The 22,502-nt window shown below is 37.9% G+C and overlaps 1 protein-coding gene across 1 annotated transcript; it reads right to left on the bottom strand.

The window, feature by feature from the left end:
* Window positions 1-15,140: 15,140 nt before the first annotated feature.
* LOC145067853 (tobamovirus multiplication protein 3-like) lies at window positions 15,141-18,029 on the bottom strand. The gene is made up of 11 exons (XM_079014890.1): window positions 17,647-18,029; window positions 17,278-17,368; window positions 17,140-17,192; window positions 16,937-17,029; window positions 16,777-16,848; window positions 16,570-16,642; window positions 16,433-16,478; window positions 16,260-16,323; window positions 16,110-16,163; window positions 15,872-15,949; window positions 15,141-15,641 (listed from the first exon to the last, which is right to left on the bottom strand). The coding sequence occupies exons 1-11, from the start codon at window positions 17,806-17,808 to the stop codon at window positions 15,549-15,551; spliced, it is 879 nt and encodes a 292-aa protein (XP_078871016.1). The 5' UTR covers window positions 17,809-18,029; the 3' UTR covers window positions 15,141-15,548.
* Window positions 18,030-22,502: the final 4,473 nt, after the last annotated feature.

Below are 22,502 nucleotides of genomic sequence, written 5' to 3'. Positions count from 1 at the left end.
TTATAACTCCTTCATAATGAACAAAACGAACACCAAGCTCTCTTCAAAGACTCAAATGCTTGACAAAGGAGGCTACAACTCGTTTTAGGGTTTTGGAGGCTTTGGGTGCTGGTAAAAAGGCCAGCCCCAGAAGATAAGGATCCTTAAATAGGGTGCAACACCCCCAATTAGGGTTTCATTAAATTCTATGTACGCCTAACGTATGCGACCTGAGTCCCGTCTCGCCACCAACCCAATACGCTAAGCGTACCAAGTGGTACACCCCGTGTACCGGCTTCTCAACTTGTACGCTAAGCGTACCAATTTCTATGCCTCACATAATACTTCAGGGACCAAAATGAAATTATTGAATACTCAAGGGTCATGAGTAACATACCAGGCATAAGTGTTACAATTCTCCCCTACTTGGATCAGACTTCGTCCTCGAAGTCCGCTACCCCGAACAACTCTGGATAGTGCTCCCTTATCTCCTCCTCAGGCTCCCAAGTCCACTCTGATCCTTTGCGGTGTTGCCACTGCACCTTCACCAGCTCGACTACCTTGTTCCTCAAGGTTTTCGTTCTTCGATCCAAAATCACCACCGGTCTCTCAATATAATTCAGGCGGTCATCCAACTAAATGTCCTCCAAAGGCACCACCGCAGAATCATCTACCAGACACTTATGCAGCTGAGATGCATGGAATGTGCTATGAATCTGACTGTGTTCGGCTGGGAGATAAAGACGATATGCAACCCGGTCCAACCCGAGCTAAAACCCTGAAGGAACCAATATACATGGCGCCCAGCTTGCCCCGCTTCCTAAACCGGATGAAACCTTTCCAAGGTGACACCTTCAGGAGAACCATATCTCCCACATGGAACTCCAAGTCTGGCCAACGCCTGTCGGCATAACTCTTCTGCCGACTCTAAGCTGCCTGGAGTCTGCTCCGAACCTGCTGAATCAGCTTAGTGGTCTTGAGCACCACCCTGGTACTCCCCATAACTCGCTGACTGGCCTCGCCCCAACAAATCGGGGTCCTGCATTTCCTCCTGTAGAGCATCTTAAAAGGAGTTTGATCGATGCTGGCGTGATAACAGTTGCTATACAAAAATTTCGCTAACGGAAGATACGTATCCCAACCCCCACCAAAATCCAACACGCACGCACGCAACATATCCTCAAGAGTCTGAATAGTCTGCTCACTCTAACTTTCGGTTTGCATATGATATGCTGTACTGAAATGGAGACGAGTGCACATCTCGTCATGCAACTGCTTCCATAATCAAGGAACCATTTTTCTTCCAACTTTTAGAACTTATTTTTTTATCAAAAAAAAACATATATATATATATATATATATATATATATATATATATATATACATAAATTCATAACGTTTTATCCTTTTTTCAATGATATCAATTTTGATAAAAAAAATTATAATTTTTTTCATCAAATTCACAGTGTGAGTCTTTGTAGATTCACAATGTGAATCTGAATTCACACAGTGAATCCAAAAAATATATAAATTGTTTTTTAGCATTCACAATGTGAATATATGAATTTAGATATTTTTTGTTTTTTTCGATAAAGAATAAGCTCTAAAACTTGAAAAAATATGTGGTTCCTTGGGGAACCATTGATAATGGTTCTCTATTGAAGTTATATATATATATATACACACACACACACATAGAGAGAGAGAGAGATAGGGAGAGAGGCGATATAACGGTGGTTAAAAGGGAAGATGGTGAAGCCGGCGGTGGATGATAGTGACGTTCGAGATAGGGAAAAACATGATTAAAGGCAGAGAAAAGGATAAAAAAGATCTTGATGATAATGAGGGCAACCTCTGAGTTTTTAAGGTTAATCGAGGGATAGAGGGCAAATAAATGGAAGATTGACCGATTCAACAAAAAAAGCCAGACATATACCTACAAAGATTTCGGATTCAACAAACCAATGTTATCGATAACGATTGTGAGGTAATAATGACAACCTACCTATATGCTACACAGTGACGGAGATGGAATAACGAAGACTATTTTACTTTTGGCGATTGCTTGTCAAAAAAATAATATTATTTTTCCCTTCATGTATTTAACAATTATAACTAATAAATAAGCTAAAAACCAATATTATTAACTCAAATAAATTATAAAACATGAATATTGCATAACTAATTGACAATGAGCATTCAAATCATAAGTGAGACGAACATAAATCATAAGAGCATAAGTGTACAACAAAGAAAGAAACAAAACAGAGGGCAAAAGACTTTGGAAAAAGAACCTTTTGAACCTGATATGGAGAGAAGGAACAGTGCAGGAAAACTTTTGTTTATCACACTACTTGGCATCAAACTAACATAAATCTCAAAAAACTTTGCTCCTGTTTGTTTTAATAACAACTTACCTAAATGTAAAAATTCAAGTTTACTTAAAAATAGATCTTTTAACGCTTCAAACAAAAGTTCGAGCAATTAATACTTTTAACAAGAAGTTAACAAAAAGATAGAGTAGAAAACTTGAACAAAAGTGGTAACACTGAATTGTAGAATATGAGTAAAGGAATGTGGAATATATAATCAATTGAATCTATTGGAAGCATTAATCGAAGCATTAGAATTAACAAAGGAAATCGAAAAGGTTGTAAAGCGTGAGTTTTTTTTTCCGATCAATGCTTTTCCCACCAATCTCCAAATCGGTGATCCAACTCCAAATTGGCAATCCCAAATGCAAAATTGGTGATTGCAATCATAAATTGGACTAATTCTAATTGCTAAAAACACATTTCGACAATCGATTTTGATATTTTACGAAAAAAAATCGATTTATACCGGAATTTTGTAAAAAAAACATTTATATCGCTACGTCGCTATTACCTCACTAGAAAGCTCATACCGACACACCATCACCTCGCCTAGCTATTTGCTATAGCATCACTACACACCATCACCTTGCTTAGCTATACGCTATAGCGATCATAGTTATCGCTATTGACAACACTGCAACAGTTGCAATCTTATCATGAGGTTTAAACATTCAAAAACTAATTGTATTATGTTTTTTTTTGAATTCTTCAGTGGTCCATTGACGGGATAGATCTTGCAATGCTTTAAATGGTTGTACATTGACCGGATAAGATTAATATTTTTTGTAATGCATAAAGTGATTGCAAATATTGTATTAGAGGCTTGTAAGACTTAAATTTCAGCGTTCGACAATATATATATATATATATATATATATATATATATATATATATATATATAGAGAGAGAGAGAGAGTGTGTGTGTGTGTGAGAGAGAGAGGTTCAAATGTGGATTGACATCTATTGTGTGGACGTGTGGATAATGCTATTCTGTGAGAATTACAAAGAAAATATGTTGTTTGATAATATGAATACGTTCAATCTTATATAGTGATTTTAATTATTAAGCATTTTCACTAATTAAATCGTCTATAAGTTTATTATACATTTTTTTAATTATTCTCATTCTGTCAGAATGTTATCAGCATGTTTATTGAGTCGTATTTTGTAAGAATTAAAATAAATAAAAAACGATGAATGAGAATAAAAATGAATTAGAATTGGTGAGAATCCATTAAAATAACAATAGTTATGTGAGCTTGAACGTATTCACATTACTAAACAATATATTCTTTTAGTAATTTTCATAAAATAGCATTATCGGCACGTCCACACAATAGTTGTCTATCCACATTATAACCTATATATATATATATATATATATATATATATATATATATATATATATATATATATATATATATATATATATATTTTATATGATTTTTAATGTTATTTGAGCTTATGTGGTTGTACAAATTATTTATTGTTTAAATCGTATATATACAAAATATATCTTATAAATAATAGAGTAAATTACATGAATGGTCCCTATGGTTTGGGGTAATTTGCACGTTTGGTCCCTAACTTATTTTTTTAACTCGGAAAGTCCCTACTGTTTGTTTTTGATATGCGCTTGGTCCCTACTGTTTGTTTTTGTTATGCGATTGGTGTCTGTCTTACCTAAAGAAACTATTATTTAAATAGAAAAAAAATTATGGGATAGGTAAGATAAGGTGAGTAGGGTTGGGGTTGGGATGTGTTTATTTAAATATATTAAAAAATCAAGGGGAAAATAGTTTTTTTAGGAAAGACAGAGACCAAACATGTAACAAAAACAAACAGCAGGGACCTTCCAAATTACAGACCAAACATACAAATTACCCTAAACCATAGGAACCATTCGTGTAATTTACTCTAAATAAGATTTACTGTGAAGCGTTATGAGTTAGTTTTGATATAAATTAATATATTCAACAAAATTTGTTTAATTGAAACGTGAGACTTTTAATCATTAAATCTATTTTTATATGTTTTTTTTGAAAGACTCTATTTTTATATGTTAATTACCTTAAACTAATATTTGAATAATACAAACTTTTAACTAAGGTTGTCAAGATTGGGATCTTATGTAAGATTGTTTTTGAATTTACAAGATCGGAATCGGGATCTTAAGATCCACAAAAAAACATAATTTTAACTTATAAGTTTAAAATTTTAAAATATCTCCAATATTTAGTTTTCCGTTCAAAATCTATAAAAATATATAAATATTAGTCACGACAAAAATAAAATGTTGAACGGTAAGCCGGGAAAGAGTAAAAGTAAATAAAGTGGTAATTTTTTTTTTTTTTTGATTTTTTAAAAATATTTTTTCAAAAATAAATCAAGGGAGGGTGGGATCGGATCATATCTCGATTCTACGATCCTAGGATCTTACTTGCGATCCTACCTAAATACGATCTATATACGATCTACGATTTGATTTGTTTTATACCTACGATCGTAGGATAGTACGATCCTACGATTAAGATCGCGATTTTGACAACCTTTCTTTTAACTTTTAACAACTACTTTCTTATCGGTTAACTTCAATAATATTTAAAATGATGATAATGTTTTAAATTAATATAATAATTTATATTTTACAATTAATAACTCTTTTAACAATATATATTTATCAATATTCTTTTCATGCCATATATTTATTCACATGCAACGGACTTGGTATATTCAATAAAGCGTACATCAAAACCACTTTTATGTTTATAAATAAATCTATGTTGAACATTAAATGTTATTAGTTAAGTGGTAAGAAGAAGACACAGTTCTTGCAACTTGTGATTGAATGCTTAAGTTCTAGATAGATAGCACATCTAAATTTATAACATTTATTTATATTGGCTAAATGCATTCATTGCCAGTGATATCTCACCGGTAGACTTAGCATTTTTTTGTCACTACAATAACAATTCTTATTTATACAAAGTTGTTTGCTCTTATCACACGTACAATAAGATGTACAATCAGCGGATTTCGTACATGTAACTAAAGTACCAATTGGGGGATTTGGGGTGTCTTTAGGCTTGGATGGAATTCCTAAAAAACCTCATCATAATAAAAAAAAATATAAATACAAGGATTCGGAAAAATGATACATGTATCTAAGATTTCAAGTTAAAAGGGTGGCCAGTTTCGAACCTGATCCAGACACACAAACCATGAGTAGGAAGCATATCAAGATAACCTTCTTCATTTTGTGGATGTTGTAAAATCACTAGGAACTACATTTCGTTTCATCATGGGTTCAGTATTTATATAACAAGTGGATACCGGATAGAACCATAGTATTTTCTAGGTAGGAAATGGGAATAATTATAAATTGCATCATTAATTATTAAACAGTTAGAGAATTTGTAGAAATAATGTGGACAGTTGCCATTAAATTATAGTTCAACTCCCCACCTTAATTCATGATGTTGACTCATTTATTGCTTGTATTTTGTTTGAGTTTTTTTAGTTATAAAAGTTAAGGTTGTCAAATATGTACCATGAAGAATGCAAAGCGTGTATTTACTGATAGACATTAATAAGATGTATTGATGACATTTATCAACAATTGTAATCATTTGATGAATAAATAAAAGGAAATTGTTGGAATCTATGTAATTTATGTGCTTATATTATGTGTATATAATATTAGGCAAAATCTTAATAAATAGGTCTAAAAAAATATTAAAATAAAATACTAATTAAGATAAATAGCCTTAATGAAAGTTGAAGTAGTCGTAATGAGGATTTACCAGATGTAGTCTTTGTATGTAACACCGTAAAATTTAAAACGATTTTTCACTTAATTTTTTTATAAAACATTTCATTATTAAATCATCCAAAAGTCAAGTATCCAATGTTTCCACAAAATACATAACATAATCTATAACCCAAGATCTCAAAAACATGACATTTGCAAGTGTGTACTGATTAAGCTGGCGCCTTCCCGCGATCCTCGCTAGTACCTGAAACACATAACACATAACACTGTAAGCACGAATGCTTAGTGTGTTCCTCAAAATACCACGTACTGCACATACGCCTTTCCAGGCCATAGGATCTTCCGATCCAAGTGTCTCAGGGGATTTCCATCCCAGCTTCTGTTGACCTTCCGGTCCATATCATCTTGAACTTCTGGTCCACATCATCATACTCATATCACAACATATCACATATAGCATACATCACATATACATCATACATATAAGACCTTCTGGTCACACATAATTACCCCATCGGATAAGGCATAGTGAGAAGACTCACCTCGCTGATGTCGGATAATCACTCGTGCCTGATCTCCCGACCTATCGTCCTCCTATATCATAAGTACAACTCTCATTAACACTTTCCTGACTTTGATTGACTCACACTATCAAGTCAACCATGGTCAACGGTCAACCTTTGACCCGACTCGTCTAGTGCCCTCGGGCAGCTCGGCGAGTTTACCCGTGTCCACCCGTACCCCTCTAGTCCTGCTTAACACGTCGAGTCTTTCCCATGCTCGACGAGTGACACCTGGCTTGAATCGCGGGGCCACCCCGACTCAACTCGTCGAGTCCAATTATGAACTCGGCGAGTTCCATCGCGTACTTACGACCTCTAGATCCCTTCTGACTCACCGAGTCATTCCCCAACCCGGCGAGTCACCAACTGTGTGATTTACAGGGGAAACCTTAACCATACTCGTCGAGTCTGTTCTTGGACTCGGCGAGTCCATGTCATTCACAAACCCAAATGACCTCTTGAGGTCAGACCTGTTCCATTAGTCCATAGATCCGACCTTCCCAAGCATGATAATCACGTAAAGTCTATATCTTGATGCACATGCAACATCTACTTGATCCTATATGAGGTTTTAGCCCCAAATATCATAACCCAAGGCCAAAACCCCCATTGTTCTTCATAAAGCTTGATGAGTAATGCTCTCTGGACCTCTATGGATCCAGATCTAAAGCCTCATCACAATAAGGGACTAATTGGACATCAAATCTAACCAATAAAAGGGTCCAAGAACCCTAAATCCATATGATCATCATAAAAACAGAAGGGAAGCTGAATTACTACCTCAAATATGTTGCCGTGAGCTCCAAATCCACAGAATGGCAACCTCCTTTGCTTCCTCTTGGCTAGAACCTCCTTCCTTTTGCTAAACAACACCTCAAAGGTCAACAATGGCTCCCTTTCTCTCTCAAAACGCTCAAGCACTCTAGGGTTTCTCTCAAGGGACTGATAGCCGCAAATGACGGCCCTAAGGGCCTTTAAATATGTCCCAAACCCGAGAGATTAGGGTTTCATTAAACAACACGGACTCGCCGAGTCCACCCATGAACTCGCCGAGTCCAGTCATGATCCGGATAAGAATACGCGACCCTACTCGGCGAGTCTAAGCACCAACTCGCCGAGTCCCTCCACAAACTCCAAAATAAATTAATAAAATAATATACCTGGGGATCCGGATGTTACAATTCTCCCCAACTAGAATCAGACTTCATCCTCGAAGTCTTACTCTACAAACAACTCTGGATGCTGCTCACGCATCTCACGCTCCAGCTCCCAAGTCAACTCTGACCCCTTCCGATGCTGCCACTGGACCTGCACCAGAGGCACTTCCTTGTTCCTCAGAACCTTGATCTTCCGATCCCTAATAGCCACCAGCCTCTCAACATAGTTCAGGCTCGCATCCACTTGAATATCCTCAAATGGTGCCATTGCCGACTCGTCGGCTATACACTTCCTCAGTTGTGACACGTGGAAGGTGTCATGAATTTGGCCCAACTCTGCAGGTAGTTCCAACCGGTAAGCTACCATGCCTACTCTCGCAATCACCCTGAAAGGACCAATATATCGGGGCCCCAGCTTGCCCTTCTTCCTAAATCGGATCACTCCTTTCCAAGGAGAGACCTTCAGAAGTACAAAGTCGCCGACCTGAAATTCGAGCTCGGACCGGCGCCTGTCCGCATAACTCTTTTGGCGACTCTGAGCAGTCAACAGCCTCTGTCTGACCTGCTGAATCTGCTCTGTCGTTTGAAGCACTATCTTTATACTACCCATCACACGCTTCCCAACCTCTCCCCAACAAATAGGAGTCCGACACCTCCTCCCATACAACAGCTAAAAGGGTGGCATACCAATGCTCGAATGATGGTTGTTGTTGTAGGAATACTCCACCAAGGGTAAATACGTGTCCCAACTCCCGCAGAAATCCAACACACATGCTCGGAGCATGTCCTCGAGCGTCCGAATCGTCCGCTCACTCTGCCCGTCAGTTTGTGGGTGGTATGCGGTACTAAAATGCAGCCTCGTACCCAATTCCTCATGAAATTTCTTCCAGAATCTGGAAGTGAAACGCACATCTCGATCTGAGACAATCGAGATCGGCACTCCATGCCGCGATACCACCTCCCTCACGTACATCTCTGCCAACCTCTCAGCGGAAGAGCTCTCACTGATAGCAAGGAAGTGAGCGCTCTTCGTCAACCTGTCTACAATCACCCAAATTGCATCGACGACCCTCGCAGTCTTCGGCAATTTGGTGATAAAATCCATGGCAATCTGTTCCCACTTCCACTCGGGAACCTCTAAAGGCTGCAACTTACCATGCGGTCTCTGGTGCTTGGCCTTAACTCTACGACAAGTTAAGCACCTCTCAATGAACCACGCGACGTCCCTCTTCATACATGGCCACCAATACTCCCTCTTCAGGTCCAAATACATCTTAGTGGCCCCGGGATGGATCGAGAACCTCGATCTATGCGCCTCCTCCATCAAAATGGTACGCATCCCACCCACAAACGGTACCAAAATCCGACCCTGAAAAGTCATAATCCCTCGGCTGTCGGTAACGAACTCCGACACCTGCCCGATAACCCTCTCTCTCTTACGGTTCTCCGGTCTCACTGCCTCAGCCTGGGCCCCTCGAATGGTGTCCAACACCGGAGTCATCATAGTCAATCTCATACAAATGTCTCGAATCGGGGCACTTTCTGCCCTACGACTCAAGGCGTCGGCTACCACATTAGCCTTACCCGGGTGGTACAGGATCTCACAATCATAATCCTTTACCACTCCAACCACCTCCTTTGCCGCATGTTCAAGTTGGTCTGATCCATCAAGTACTTCAAACTCTTGTGGTCCGTGTATATGGTACACCGAATCCCATACAGATAGTGACGCCAGATCTTGAGGGCGAACACTACTGCCCCCAACTCCAAATCGTGTGTGGGATATCTCACCTCATGAGGCTTCAACTGCCTCGATGCATACGCTATCACATGCCCCCTCTGTAGGAGCACTGCACCTAACCCGGATATAGATGCGTCACAGTAAACCACAAAATCATCAACTCCCTCTAGGAGGGATAGCACCAGGGCTTCACACAACTTTTGGCAAAGAGTCTCAAACGAGGTCTGCTGTTCTGGACCCCATGAGAAAGAAACACCCTTCTGGGTCAAACTAGTGAGTGGCACTGCAATCTTGGAGAAATCCTGAATGAATCTCCGATAATAGCCGGCCAACCCTAGAAAACTCCTGATCTCAGAGGCAGACTTCGGTACCTCCCAGCTCATCACCGCCTCTATCTTGGCCGGATCGACCAAAATCCCGTTCTGGTTAACAAGATGTCCCAGGAACTGGACCTCCCGTAACCAGAAATCACACTTGGAGAATTTGGCATAGAGCCTCTCTGATCTCAAAACCCTGAGGATCTTCCTCAAATGCTCCTCATGCTGCTCTCTAGACCTCGAATACACCAATATATCATCAATGAACACGATCACCGAGGGATCCAACATTGGCGTGCACACTCTGTTCATTAGATCCATGAACGTTGTTGGTGCATTGGTGACCCCGAAAGGCATCACCACGAACTCATAGTGCCCGTATCGCGTCTTGAACGTCGTCTTCTGGATATTCTCATCACGCACCCTCATCTGGTGATATCCAGACCTCAAATCAATCTTGGAGAACCAAGATGCCCCCTGAAGCTGATCAAATAAGTCATCAATCCTCGGTAATGGATAACGGTTCTTAACTGTTAATTTGTTCAACTCCCGGTAATCTATACACATCCGGTGTGAACCATCCTTCTTCTTGACGAAGAGAATCGGCGCTCCCCAAGGTGAGCTGCTCGGACGAATGAACCCCTTCCCCAACAGCTCTTGCAGCTATGAGGATAACTCCTGCATCTCTGGCGATGCTAGGTGATATGGCGCCTTAGCGATAGGCGCAGCCCCGGGAATCAAATCGATGCGAAATTCCACCTGCCTCTCGGGAGGCACACCCGGAAACTCCTCGAGAAATACATCTGAAAACTCACGCACTATCGGAACATCATCAACTGAACTCGGCCTTCCAGCAGCCTCACGCGTATCCATCACATAGGCTACAAACCCCTTGCAGCCCTGCTGCAAACTCTGCCTCGCTCTGGAAGCCGAACAGAATGTTGAATCACTACGAGTCCCTTCACTATAAGCTGTCAGCACTCCCCCACTAGGATTTCGGATCGTCACCAACTGCTGCTCGCAGTCTATCACTGCCCCAACACAACTCAACCAATCCATGCCCACGATAACACATACGTCCCCCATCGCAATCGGGACCAGATCTATCGGAAACCCAACGCCGAAGATCTCAAGTACACATCCCCGAATTACATATGTGGCATACACTGCCCGCTCGTCAGCTATGGAAACACACAAAGGTCGACTCATCACCTCTCGATGAATACCGATGTGCCTACTGAAAGCTAATGATACAAATGACCGACTCGCACCCGAGTCAAATAACACCAAAGCAGATACAAAATTCACAAGGAAAGTACCTACGCATATCATGATATAAGCACAATATCTCACCATACAAATAAATATATGAAAAAATACATACCAGCCACGACATCAGGTGATGCACGGACCTCCTCCGCTGTCAGCTGGAATGCCCTCCCTCGCGCCTTCGGCGCCTCGACCTTCACCGGCCGACCCTCACTAGCTCTCGCAGCAGCAGGGGCAGATCCTTGAGATGCTCCCTGTGTCTTCCCTTGCAACTATGGACACTCCGCCTTCCGGTACCCAGTCTGGTTGCAATGAAAGCAGACCATGAATCCCTTGGGGCAATCCTTGGTGATATGCCCCTCCTTGCCACACTTGTAGCAAGCACCAGCCCTACAAACTCCATCATGACCCTTGCCGCACTTTCCGCAAGTGCAGCCCTTCTGACCCCCAAACCTTGAATCGGTGGGCTTGGCCCGCTTGGCTGCCGACTGAGACTGTGCCGGTCGCCGATCCAGCTTCTGAGACTCGGCCTCCTCCCTGGTCTGTGTCTCCAATTCAAACTCCCTCTTCCAGGCATTTGCCTGAAGCTCAGCAAATGTCCGGTATGATGATTTTGCCACAAACTCATGAATGGCTCTCCTCAGAATGCTCAAATATCGGCTCATACGTGTCTGCTCGGCCGACACGTGCTCAGGGCAGAACATCGCCCTCTCGTGAAACATCCGGGTAATCGCAGTAACTGACTCAGTACCCTGCTTGAGGGTCAAGAACTCCTGAGCCAAACGCTCCCGTTCCACCGAGGGAACGTACTCATCACGAAACATAGCGGTGAACCTTTCCCAGGTCACCGCAACAAGCTCTGCTGAAGAGTAGTGCGCTGTCATGAACTTCCACCAGTCCTTCGTCCCCAAGCGAAGCTGGTTCAGCGCGAACCGAACTCTCGGATGCTCCGAACATGAACATGTATATAAGCACCCCTCTATTTCAGAGATCCACCTCATCGCGACTATCGGATCCTGAGTCCCGTTAAACTCTGGTGGCTTCGTATTGCTGAACTCCCGGTACAACAACGAGTCACCCCCCTGCGGCCTGGCAGCAGCAATGGCGGCAGTGGCTGCTGCAACAGCAGCATCAGAAAGTGCAGCATACCGCTCATCAAAAGTCTCAATCAGGTGGTCTTAATAGACCCGAACATCTCTGGAATCTCAGCCCTGATGCCCGCATCCACCTCCTCGTGGATGATCCTACGGATCTCCTCATCACTCGTCCCACTGCTCTCTGGTGTGTGGCGTGTCCCAACCATGATCTACCTCTGAAATACAACATAAAAATATCAGGGACTCGCTCGAGTATACTTAGACTCGATAACCCACCCTACTTGTTCCTTGGTACCCTAAGTATTCTTACTTGGATTGTGCACTGACCCGGTGTCTTCAGTAGTACGGGCCCAATACTACCGTCAACACCGCATCAGCATCCACCCCAAGTCCTCCTCCGAGGATCCTAAGTCACAAGTACTCTATCCCTTTTCACACATAAACTACCCTTCGGCAGACTCTCATAGCACCTCACTGCTACCTACTCACTCTAACATGGCAGCAGAAATCTTCCTAGGCTAAGGCATCACAAATCAGGCCACTCTAGTCCTAATATGAATACCTAGCCTACTCTAGCATGCATAACACATTTCAATATATCTCATAGCACAAAATGTAAGGGTATTTTGGGAAATCACCGTTCGGGCACTGGCTAATCGTACACACTGCTTCCTTGCGTATCTTTTCAATTCATTTACTTTTCAGAAAAAATGTTTATCTTATGAAAATTTCTCAAATCCTCAGTTTGAGTTCAAATATCCCCGAAGGTGAATCCGAATCCCTCAAACCAAGGCTCTGATACCAATTTGTAACACCGTAAAATTTAAAACGATTTTGCACTTAATTTTTTTATAAAACATTTCATTATTAAATCATCCAAAAGTCAAGTATCCAATGTTTCCACAAAATACATAACATAATCCATAACCCAAGATCTCAAAAACATGACATCTGCAAGTGTGTACTGATCAAGCTGGCGCCTTCCCGCGATCCTTGCTAGTACCTGAAACACATAACACATAACACTGTAAGCACGAATGCTTAGTGAGTTCCCCAAAATACCACGTACTGCACATACGCCTTTCCAGGCCATAGGATCTTCCAATCCAAGTGTCTCAGGGGATTTCCATCCCAGCTTTTGTTGACCTTCCGGTCCATATCATCTTGACCTTCTGGTCCACATCATCATACTCATATCACAACATATCACATATAGCATACATCACATATACATCATACACATAAGACCTTCTGGTCACACATAATTACCCCATCGGATAAGGCATAGTGAGAAGACTCACCTCGCTGATGTCGGATAATCACTCATGCCCGATCTCCCGACCTATCGTCCTCCTATATCATAAGTACAACTCTCATTAATACTTTCCTGACTTTGATTGACTGACACTATCAAGTCAACACTAGTCAACCCTGGTCAACGGTCAACCTTTGACCCGACTCGTCGAGTGCCCTCAGGCAGCTTGGCGAGTTCACCCATGTCCACCCGTACCCCTCTAGTCCTGCTTAACACGTCGAGTCTTTCCCCTGCTCGACGAGTGACACCTGGCTTGAAACGCGGGGCCACCCCGACTCAACTCGGCGAGTTCCATCGCGTACTTACGACCTCTAGATCCCTTCTGACTCACCGAGTCATTCCCCAACCCGGCGAGTCACCAACTGTGTGATTTACAGGGGAAACCTTAACCATACTCGTCGAGTCTGTTCTTGGACTCGGCAAGTCCATGTCATTCACAAACCCAAATGACCTCTTGAGGTCAGACCTGTTCCATTAGTCCATAGATCCGACCTTCCCAAGCATGATAATCACGTAAAGTCTATATCTTGATGCACATGCAACATCTACTTGATCCTATATGAGGTTTTAGCCCCAAATATCATAACCCAAGGCCAAAACCCCCATTGTTCTTCATAAAGCTTGATGAGTAATGCTCTCTGGACCTCTATGGATCCAGATCTAAAGCCTCATCACAATAAGGGACTAATTGGACATCAAATCTAACCAATAAAAGGGTCCAAGAACCCTAAATCCATATGATCATCATAACAACAGAAAGGAAGCCGAATTACTACCTCAAATATGATGCCGTGAGCTCCAAATCCACAGAATGGCTACCTCCTTTGCTTCCTCTTGGCTAGAACCTCCTTCTTCTTGCTAAACAACACCTCAAAGGTCAACAATGACTCCCTTTCTCTCTCAAAACGTTCAAGCACTCTAGGGTTTCTCTCAAGGGACTGATAGCCGCAAATGACGGCCCTAAGGGCCTTTAAATAGGTCCCAAACCTGAGAGATTAGGGTTTCATTAAACAGCGCGGACTCGCCGAGTCCACCCATGAACTCGCCAAGTCCATTCATGATCTGGATAAGAATTCGCGACCCTACTCGGCAAGTCTAAGCACCAACTCGCCGAGTCCCTCCACAAACTCCAAAATAAATTAATAAAATAATATACCTGGGGATCCGGATGTTACATTGTTAGGATGAGTACTTCCTAAACTTTTAAATTTTGAAAAAATTATGTTAAAATTAATCTATGTATCATCAACGCTCTAATTAGCTAACATGTCAAATAATTCATAATTATGGATAAAAATATTGATTTTGTTATCTTTACCTTTAAATTACCATAATTATCATTTTTCCAACCATAACACATTTCGTTAGTCATTTTGTATGTAAAACACGTTCGATTTCATTCGCCATGAAGACATAATATACCTCAATACAAATGTATCATCATATATAATAGAATACTTGCATTAAGTTACTTATTTTTTATATTAAGAATCATAATACATACTACTCTTTATTTCGGATGGTTTTACTTTGTAATATTGGTTTAAACAAGATATGTGCAAAATACCAAAACCGAGTTGCTTTATTTGGTTTCATAAATATGAAACCAAAGGCAAGTTATCAATCCCCTCCTTATGTCCTAAAACCAAACCATCTACACCTCACATCAAACCACACCATTTTAAATGAATTTTGTCTTCTATAAACATCAAGTTTTGTATCCCATTTGCTTTCAATTGGGTTGTAAACTATAGTATCATTAAGAAGACACAAACAAATACAAATCAATACAACAAATATACATTTCACAACCCAAAGCTTCCAAAGTCTTTCTAACACCATTTGCTTGGCTTCTACACTTGTTCCTAGTTTCCTTCAATGATCATTGAGTAGAAAAACCAACTCCTTCATGTGTTTCGTTTTCTAGAGATCAGCTCCTAAATTGTCAATTTTACCCTTGTTCTCAACGAATAGGGTGATATGGCATGATGGATTGCTTAGGTGGCAACTTCCTCAAAATTATGAGAACTAGAGACGATGGTAATATTTCCACCAACTATTCCAAAGAAAATGGTAAAATAATTATTAGATTGAATTGACTGTAATTGTGACTGACAGATTGAACAACTGACTGTGATTGTGACCAATGTCAAACGAACAAAAAGTAAGATTTTTTTGACCCACACAAAAAAGGTGGAACAAAGACTCGATCTCAATTTCTCATATGTGCAAAAAGACATAAATGTCCTCCTGATAATCAAAGTAGCCCTACAAAGTTTTTCTTACCAAGTAGTATATGAAGTTGAGAACCGGATGATCCAACAAATCAAGGTTAGCAGCATCATCGAATGCATTAAAGCACATCTAACATCACAATCACAAGAGAAGAACATAATTAGAAAACTAGATGAACTTATATAAAAACACCAAAAAGATTTAAAAATTGTGTTTTGAAAATAAACTTTTGATGACTTCATAATATCTTGAAGGCCAATCATCACATAAATGAAAAAAAGGAACTCACCATGATACATCTTACAAGGAAACACACAAAGCAGATTGTTGTAACATAGCCAACCTGCATAAAAAGAAACAGTGAGTAAATGACCATTTTACCCTTTTGTTTAAATGATGTTTTTATAGGAACTGTTCTAATCTAAAAAAGTTTATATACCTCATGTAACTTCTTTCGCCGGCCTTTTGATTCTACAGGGAAGTGCTGCAACATTGAAAAGAGCCTGCAAAAAAGTAAGAGGTCTTCAAGAAATCCATTCACATCAAAGTTTTAAAAACTCATATACACAACTATGGGCAAATTGGGAATTTAGTAAAAAGTATTCAATGTACCTTCCTCCATAAAGAAGAAACCCCAATGCTGCAAACAAGGACACCACTGGAAAAGAAAATACTTAGGTGAGTCTAATGATAATTTTTTTTTTCAAAAAATAGAATTATTCAAATAGATTATATAAACTTAGGAAAACCTGCAAAAAACATCTTGGAGAGGATCACAAAAAGAGAGATAGGCTTCCACCAAATTATTAGCCATAAAACCATCTGTTAACATGTTATAAAACTGGTTAACATCTTTATACACTAACATCATACAAAAGCTACCTCATCATGAAAAAATTGTTTAAATAAGCAACATCATTTCTCAACTTTCAAAAAATATAAAGAATAATCTTTACCTGAATTGCATAAATGATCCCATTAATTATAAAGAAAGTCGGCCTCAAACCATCAGTTGAAACTGCTCGAGCCTGTCATACATGCATAGCATTGTAACATGAACAAACTACCATTTTTAATATCACAATTACACTTAAAAAATAAATATATAAAAAAAACCTGATAGTAAATTTCTGCCCAAAACAAAACTAAGAGAGCATAGGTAGTGAAAAATGCAAGGCTTGGCACATCAAGCAATATATGTTGAACAATCTGGGAACAAAAATAAAACAAACAATATATGAATCTAAAGGATCAATATTTGTTAGAAAAATCAAGAAAAGAGAAGTAAATTGATGATGAATTATCAGAATGTTCCTAACCTCTGGTTTTAATTGTAGAACATCCCTATGGAACAAGAAAATTAAACATCTAACTGCAATAGGAATCAGTAAAACATTTATTAATTAGAAATTAATGATAGGTTTATAAAGTATGCTTTTTAAAAGAAAAATACAGACCTCCATTAACTAAAACATTGAGAAAATGGAAGACTTTCTGGGTGGTCCAACCATACTCTGGAACTCTTAATTGAATTCTGATCAATTGAACCTGCAACAGTTGGAAATCACATATAATTATCAATCACAATATAAATCTTGTAGTTGAAACTAATATGTTTAGGTTCGGATTCAAGAACTAGCAATCAGAAAATCAAATCTTCCAATACATAGATGAGTGATAATCCGACGTCTTACATCTTAATAGCACAATTTATGAGGAACATAAGCACATAAACAAGCTACAAACAAAAACCCATAAACATAAATCATCGAAATCAAAGTCCTGGAGCAATGAAGATTCAGAATTGAAACTAATTGCAAACTCACAAGAGCAACAAGGGTGACGACGCCATAGAGAGCAGCAAGGACGTGAAAAATCAAATCCTGCCAAATTGGGGAATCGTTTAATTCATCCCACCAACTATACGCGTCCTTTAGGGTATACATCACCGATGTATCATTAAACGAGCCGAGTAAAGCCCTACCCATTGCCGGAGATACGGTAACTCGGCGACGGATTGGACCACCGGCCGGCGAATTCTTTCTAGAACGAGAACGAGCTTTCAAACGGGAACAATTATGATTCTTTTCTATAATTATAACTTGAATCAAAAGAATAAACTAGGATTCTTTTGAAATTTGTTGTCTTTTTGTTATAAGCAAAGGAGGAGACGGAGGATTTGGGATTTTGGAAAGCCGGCAAATGTGTAATGGGGAGAGGGGGAAGAATATTTGATTTTGGAAGTCGGATCTTTGAACTAATTTCACAATTAAACCCTCATCTTTTTGATATTGGCATGATTTAGTCCTCTCCTTTTTCTATTCCACACAATGCCAAATGTCATCTACTATTCATAATTTCATATGTTCCCCAAAATTTATACAAGTGGTGAAATAAGGGGAATTCAATACATTGCCGAATCAAAAGAAAAAAAAATAATTCTAAGTGCATTAGATGATTTGGTGTTGATTCAATAAATTTGATATTTACATTATCTGGTCCAGTTTATATAATTGAAAAACATATTGTCTTTTTTGAAATTGATCAATTTCAATGACTTTTTGTTCATTAACACGTCAAAAAGGTCCGAAAATAAATGCATATGACAAAGAAATCGAATAAGAAAAGAAAGTGACAAAAAGAAACATGTTTACATTCCCTGGTTTTAAATTATAACCAAGTAAGTTTTTTTTGCTATTATTTAGATAGTTCAAACATGGAATCGATAATTAGAGCATGTTATTAATTGTTATGGAATCAAAATAGATTTATTGTTATTTTTTGGGATGCTCATAATTTTAAAATAATAAACGCAAACACCTCTATTGTTAATCAAGATTATTATAGTATTTTGTTTAATGTTTTTAACATGAATAATCTTTGACAAATAAGTTGAATCATAGTTATATAATATTGGGGTATATAAAGTAAAAGGTGGTAAAGGAAATTAATCGAAAGTGTAAGAGGTTTATTGCAAGTAATGATTGACATGTGAAGGATGTGTTGGAATGAGTTGAGAGTTGTCTGGACTGGACGAAAGGAGAGAAATACAAGGGTCCACTTGCAACGTGTACACCATGAATTTCTGAAACTTCCATACTTTTGTCGACCATTTTTTATAATAAATGGTTATCAAATAGCGAAGTTTAAATTTGTTATATTTAAGTCGTACCTTTTCTTTTTTGGTTATACAATATACATACGTTCGTTATATTTGATAGGTAATTATATTTAAGTCATTTTGTTAAATATAATTAGGTTTTTGGTGTATCTTGTTGATATGGTAGTTTGATACGATAATACAAAAATTATTGTGGAATATATTCACTAGGATTAAAAAAGTAAAACATTATTAAACCATTTACAGGATAAATTTGTTAAAATGAGAAAAACTAGAGATAAAACCACGTGGTGATTTTGAAAATATTTTGTATATAGTTTGGTAGAGTTAATTGTAAACTTCTTTGATTTATCAAGATTTCATCTCATTTCCAAACTTCCTTTTAAAATCTCGTTATCGGTTTGTTATGCTCATGGTGGAGGTCTATTATGTAAAATTGTTAGCTCTTTCTTAAATGGATGCATCATTGTCGACATGTAGCATGTCTTCTACCTCTTTACAATAAAAAAAAAAATTTGGAATGCATTGTTTTTTTTTTTTTTACTTTAGATATTTTAATTCTCAGAATCTTACGAAGAAATTATAAATCACACTATCACAGTAAAGCATCTGCGATGACGTCCTACCACTGAGGTGTAGAATCAGTTATCTCGGTTGAGGTGTGAAATCGATAATACTTGTTGGTAACATCTAAAGTTTGTGCAAACTATATGATTAAATTGTTTTACATAAACTATATGAATTAGTTATAAAATATACGTAACTCCACTTGCTTTTTCTTTGAAATTAGTTTTAATTCGTTCTTTTCAGAATAAAGATTGTATTATATTTAATGAGAAAATGATATTACAAGAACTTTCACATATCTTCCACTAAGATGGTAAGAAAATGATACGTCATATCAACAATAACGTAAAACCCCGTTTCTACTCCAGTTAAGAACTTAAGATGGTTATTTTATTTATAAATAAATAAATAAAAATCCAAAGTTTTTGTGTTTATACTATATAAAAAAAACCATTTGGTTGGTTAAATTAAACCAATAAATGCAAAATTATAATGGTTTAAACAGTTCAACACCTCCATGGTTTAACAAAGTTACCGAAAAGCTCTTTGTAACTTGTGACAGTAGTTTTGAAAGTTCTTCATGATTAAATCATAAAAAAATGTTATTTTGAATGGTTAAACTGCAAAATTTTAATAAATGTCCAAAACTAGAAAATAATCCAATTATTAGGGATGAACATAATAACTGAAAAATCGAACCAAAACCAAATTAACCGATAAAACCGAACCATTTTTAGAACCGATGGTTCGGTTTGTATTTTTTCCTAACCGATAACTAACGGTTCGGTTATGGTTTTATAGATTAACCAAACCATTATTAACCGAACTGATAAATTTATATTTAAATATATATAAATTATACATTATATATAAAATAATATAGTTCAACTTATTCAAGTGCAATTTTTTTTTTTTAATCATTAATGGTCATTTATCAATACACGTGGTTGATGAATTAAACCATCTACAGTTGGACACACGGACTCATCAATTAGCAATCACGCATTTTGCTAAGACAACTGATTAATTTGGTAATTCTTAATTCTACAATTTGTAAATGTTTAGCAGGGTTGATTGGAGGCCACATTCAAATACAAAAGTTATATGTTTTAGTTTATTATTTTAAGATTTCAAAAGCTTACAAAAAGTTTTGGCCCAATATTTTTTGTATATTTTTTTCGTTTTTTATACCAATATACTTTCATTTTGTATAATTTTTGAACATTATGATTAAGCAATATTAACCATTAACCAAAACCATTAATCGAAAAAGACCATTAACCATAACCAATACTAACCATAACCATAGGATACCAAAGCACATTAACCAATAGTAATGGTTATGGTTCGGTTTTGTTCAATAACTGAACCAAACCGTTCCATACATACCTCTACCAATAATATTGAATGTGTATATCACATAAATCAGACTCACTCACTAAGAAGCCCAAATTAATGTTTGAATTTAGCCCAAAGCTTGAGCGTCCATTTAATTCCTTTACAAAATTCCTCCATTAGCCCATATAAAGCCCATAAGTAGCTGCAACGGTCTTCTTAGCTGCCAGAGCTTTCTTCATGGCACCTGCCTTCTCAAATATGCTTGCTTAAATGGTTAGTTCTTAACCTTTGTAGTTTTCGGCTAGTTTTATCTACAAATTACAAAACGAGCAAAAGCCTCTTTTTTAAAATTATGACGTTACTTCTTTTGGCGATCCTTCATGTGTATAGAAGCCATGCACGTATATGCTAGATCTGGCCCATTTCTTTATTGCCATGGTAACCAGATGCTATCAACATGGAATCATGATGTTTTTCTAAGTTTTAAAAGATAATATTCTTGATTTTGCACCAAAGATGACCACACTATTTCGATTTGGTGTGGTGACGGTATAAGTTTTTCTATAAGATGAAAAATGTCACATTTGAAATACCTTATTTACATTACATGATAGCCTTTTGTTTCGTATAAAAAGGAAAAGGAGCAAGTAGATTTTGTATACACAGACCAGACATGTTCCTCTAACCATGAGACTAAGAACCTCCTGTGTTTATTGAACATGTCCTCAATGAAAATGTGATTATGATAATCCAAGAGCTTGCTGATTTGGCTCAAATGATCTTGTTACGAAATGATGCTACAGTGATACATAGATTGGTAAGCATATTGGAAAACAAGCTAATGCTCTCACATTGGTAGAGTGTAAGGATCTTGACTTTAAGGCCAGTGTGCTTTACGAAATTATGCCTTTTGTTTCGTATAAAAAAGAAAGGGACCAAGTAAATTTCGTATACACAGAAGAGACATGTGTCTCTAGGCCCTAACTATGAGACTATGAACATCTTGTTTTTCTTGAACATGTTCTCGATGAGTATGCGATTATGACAATTCAAGCATTGAGATCCGTAAGCATGTTTGAAAACCAGCTAATGCTCTCACATTGGTAAAGATAAGGGTCTTGACTTTAAGGACAATGTGTTTTGCGTTTCGTATAAAAGCAAAGTGACCAAGTAGATTTCGTATAGACAGAAGAGACATGTGCTTCTAACTATGAGACTAATAACCTACTGTTTTTTCTTGAACATGTCCTCAATGAGTATGTGATTATGACAATTCAAGAGCTTGTTGGTTTGGCTCAAGTGATCTTGTTACGAAATGATGCTACAGCGAGACACAAAGATCCATAAGTATGTTAGAAAACAAACTAATGCTCTCACATTGGTAGAGTGTAAGGGTATTGACTTTAAGGCTTATGTGATATACATAAACAAAGAGAAAGAGACACTATAATTAATTCCTTTATTTGGTTATAATATAAAATGGAATTGAAAAATATTTTTTTACCATGTTTATATTTTTCGAATAACATTTTTATTATAATGCTGCCTTTATGATTTACATATTAATTTCATTGTGTTATGTATTTTTTTTTCTCTTTCTCAACTATTTTATACCAATTTTCTTTTATAGTTGTCATTTAACAATTATGTAACTTG

The sequence above is a fragment of the Lactuca serriola genome, chromosome 8, assembly GCF_051521515.1.
Source record: "Lactuca serriola cultivar US96UC23 chromosome 8, Lser_US96UC23_V15, whole genome shotgun sequence".
In the NCBI taxonomy this organism is placed as follows: domain Eukaryota; kingdom Viridiplantae; phylum Streptophyta; class Magnoliopsida; order Asterales; family Asteraceae; genus Lactuca; species Lactuca serriola.
Note: the sequence above shows the minus strand (reverse complement) of the source record. Positions and strands in the feature narration are given on the sequence as shown.

What these genes read in the sequence shown, in the direction of transcription:
- LOC145067853 (XM_079014890.1), bottom strand. Translation starts at nt 17,808, where the DNA reads ATGGGTAGGGCTTTACTCGGCTCGTTTAATGATACATCGGTGATGTAT. An exon ending in TCGTCACCCTTGTTGCTCTT is followed by an intron (nt 17,369 to 17,646) that starts GTGAGTTTGCAA and finishes CAACTGTTGCAG; the next exon opens with GTTCAATTGATCAGAATTCA. An exon ending in TCCTTGTAAGATGTATCATG is followed by an intron (nt 15,950 to 16,109) that starts GTGAGTTCCTTT and finishes TTGTGATGTTAG; the next exon opens with ATGTGCTTTAATGCATTCGA.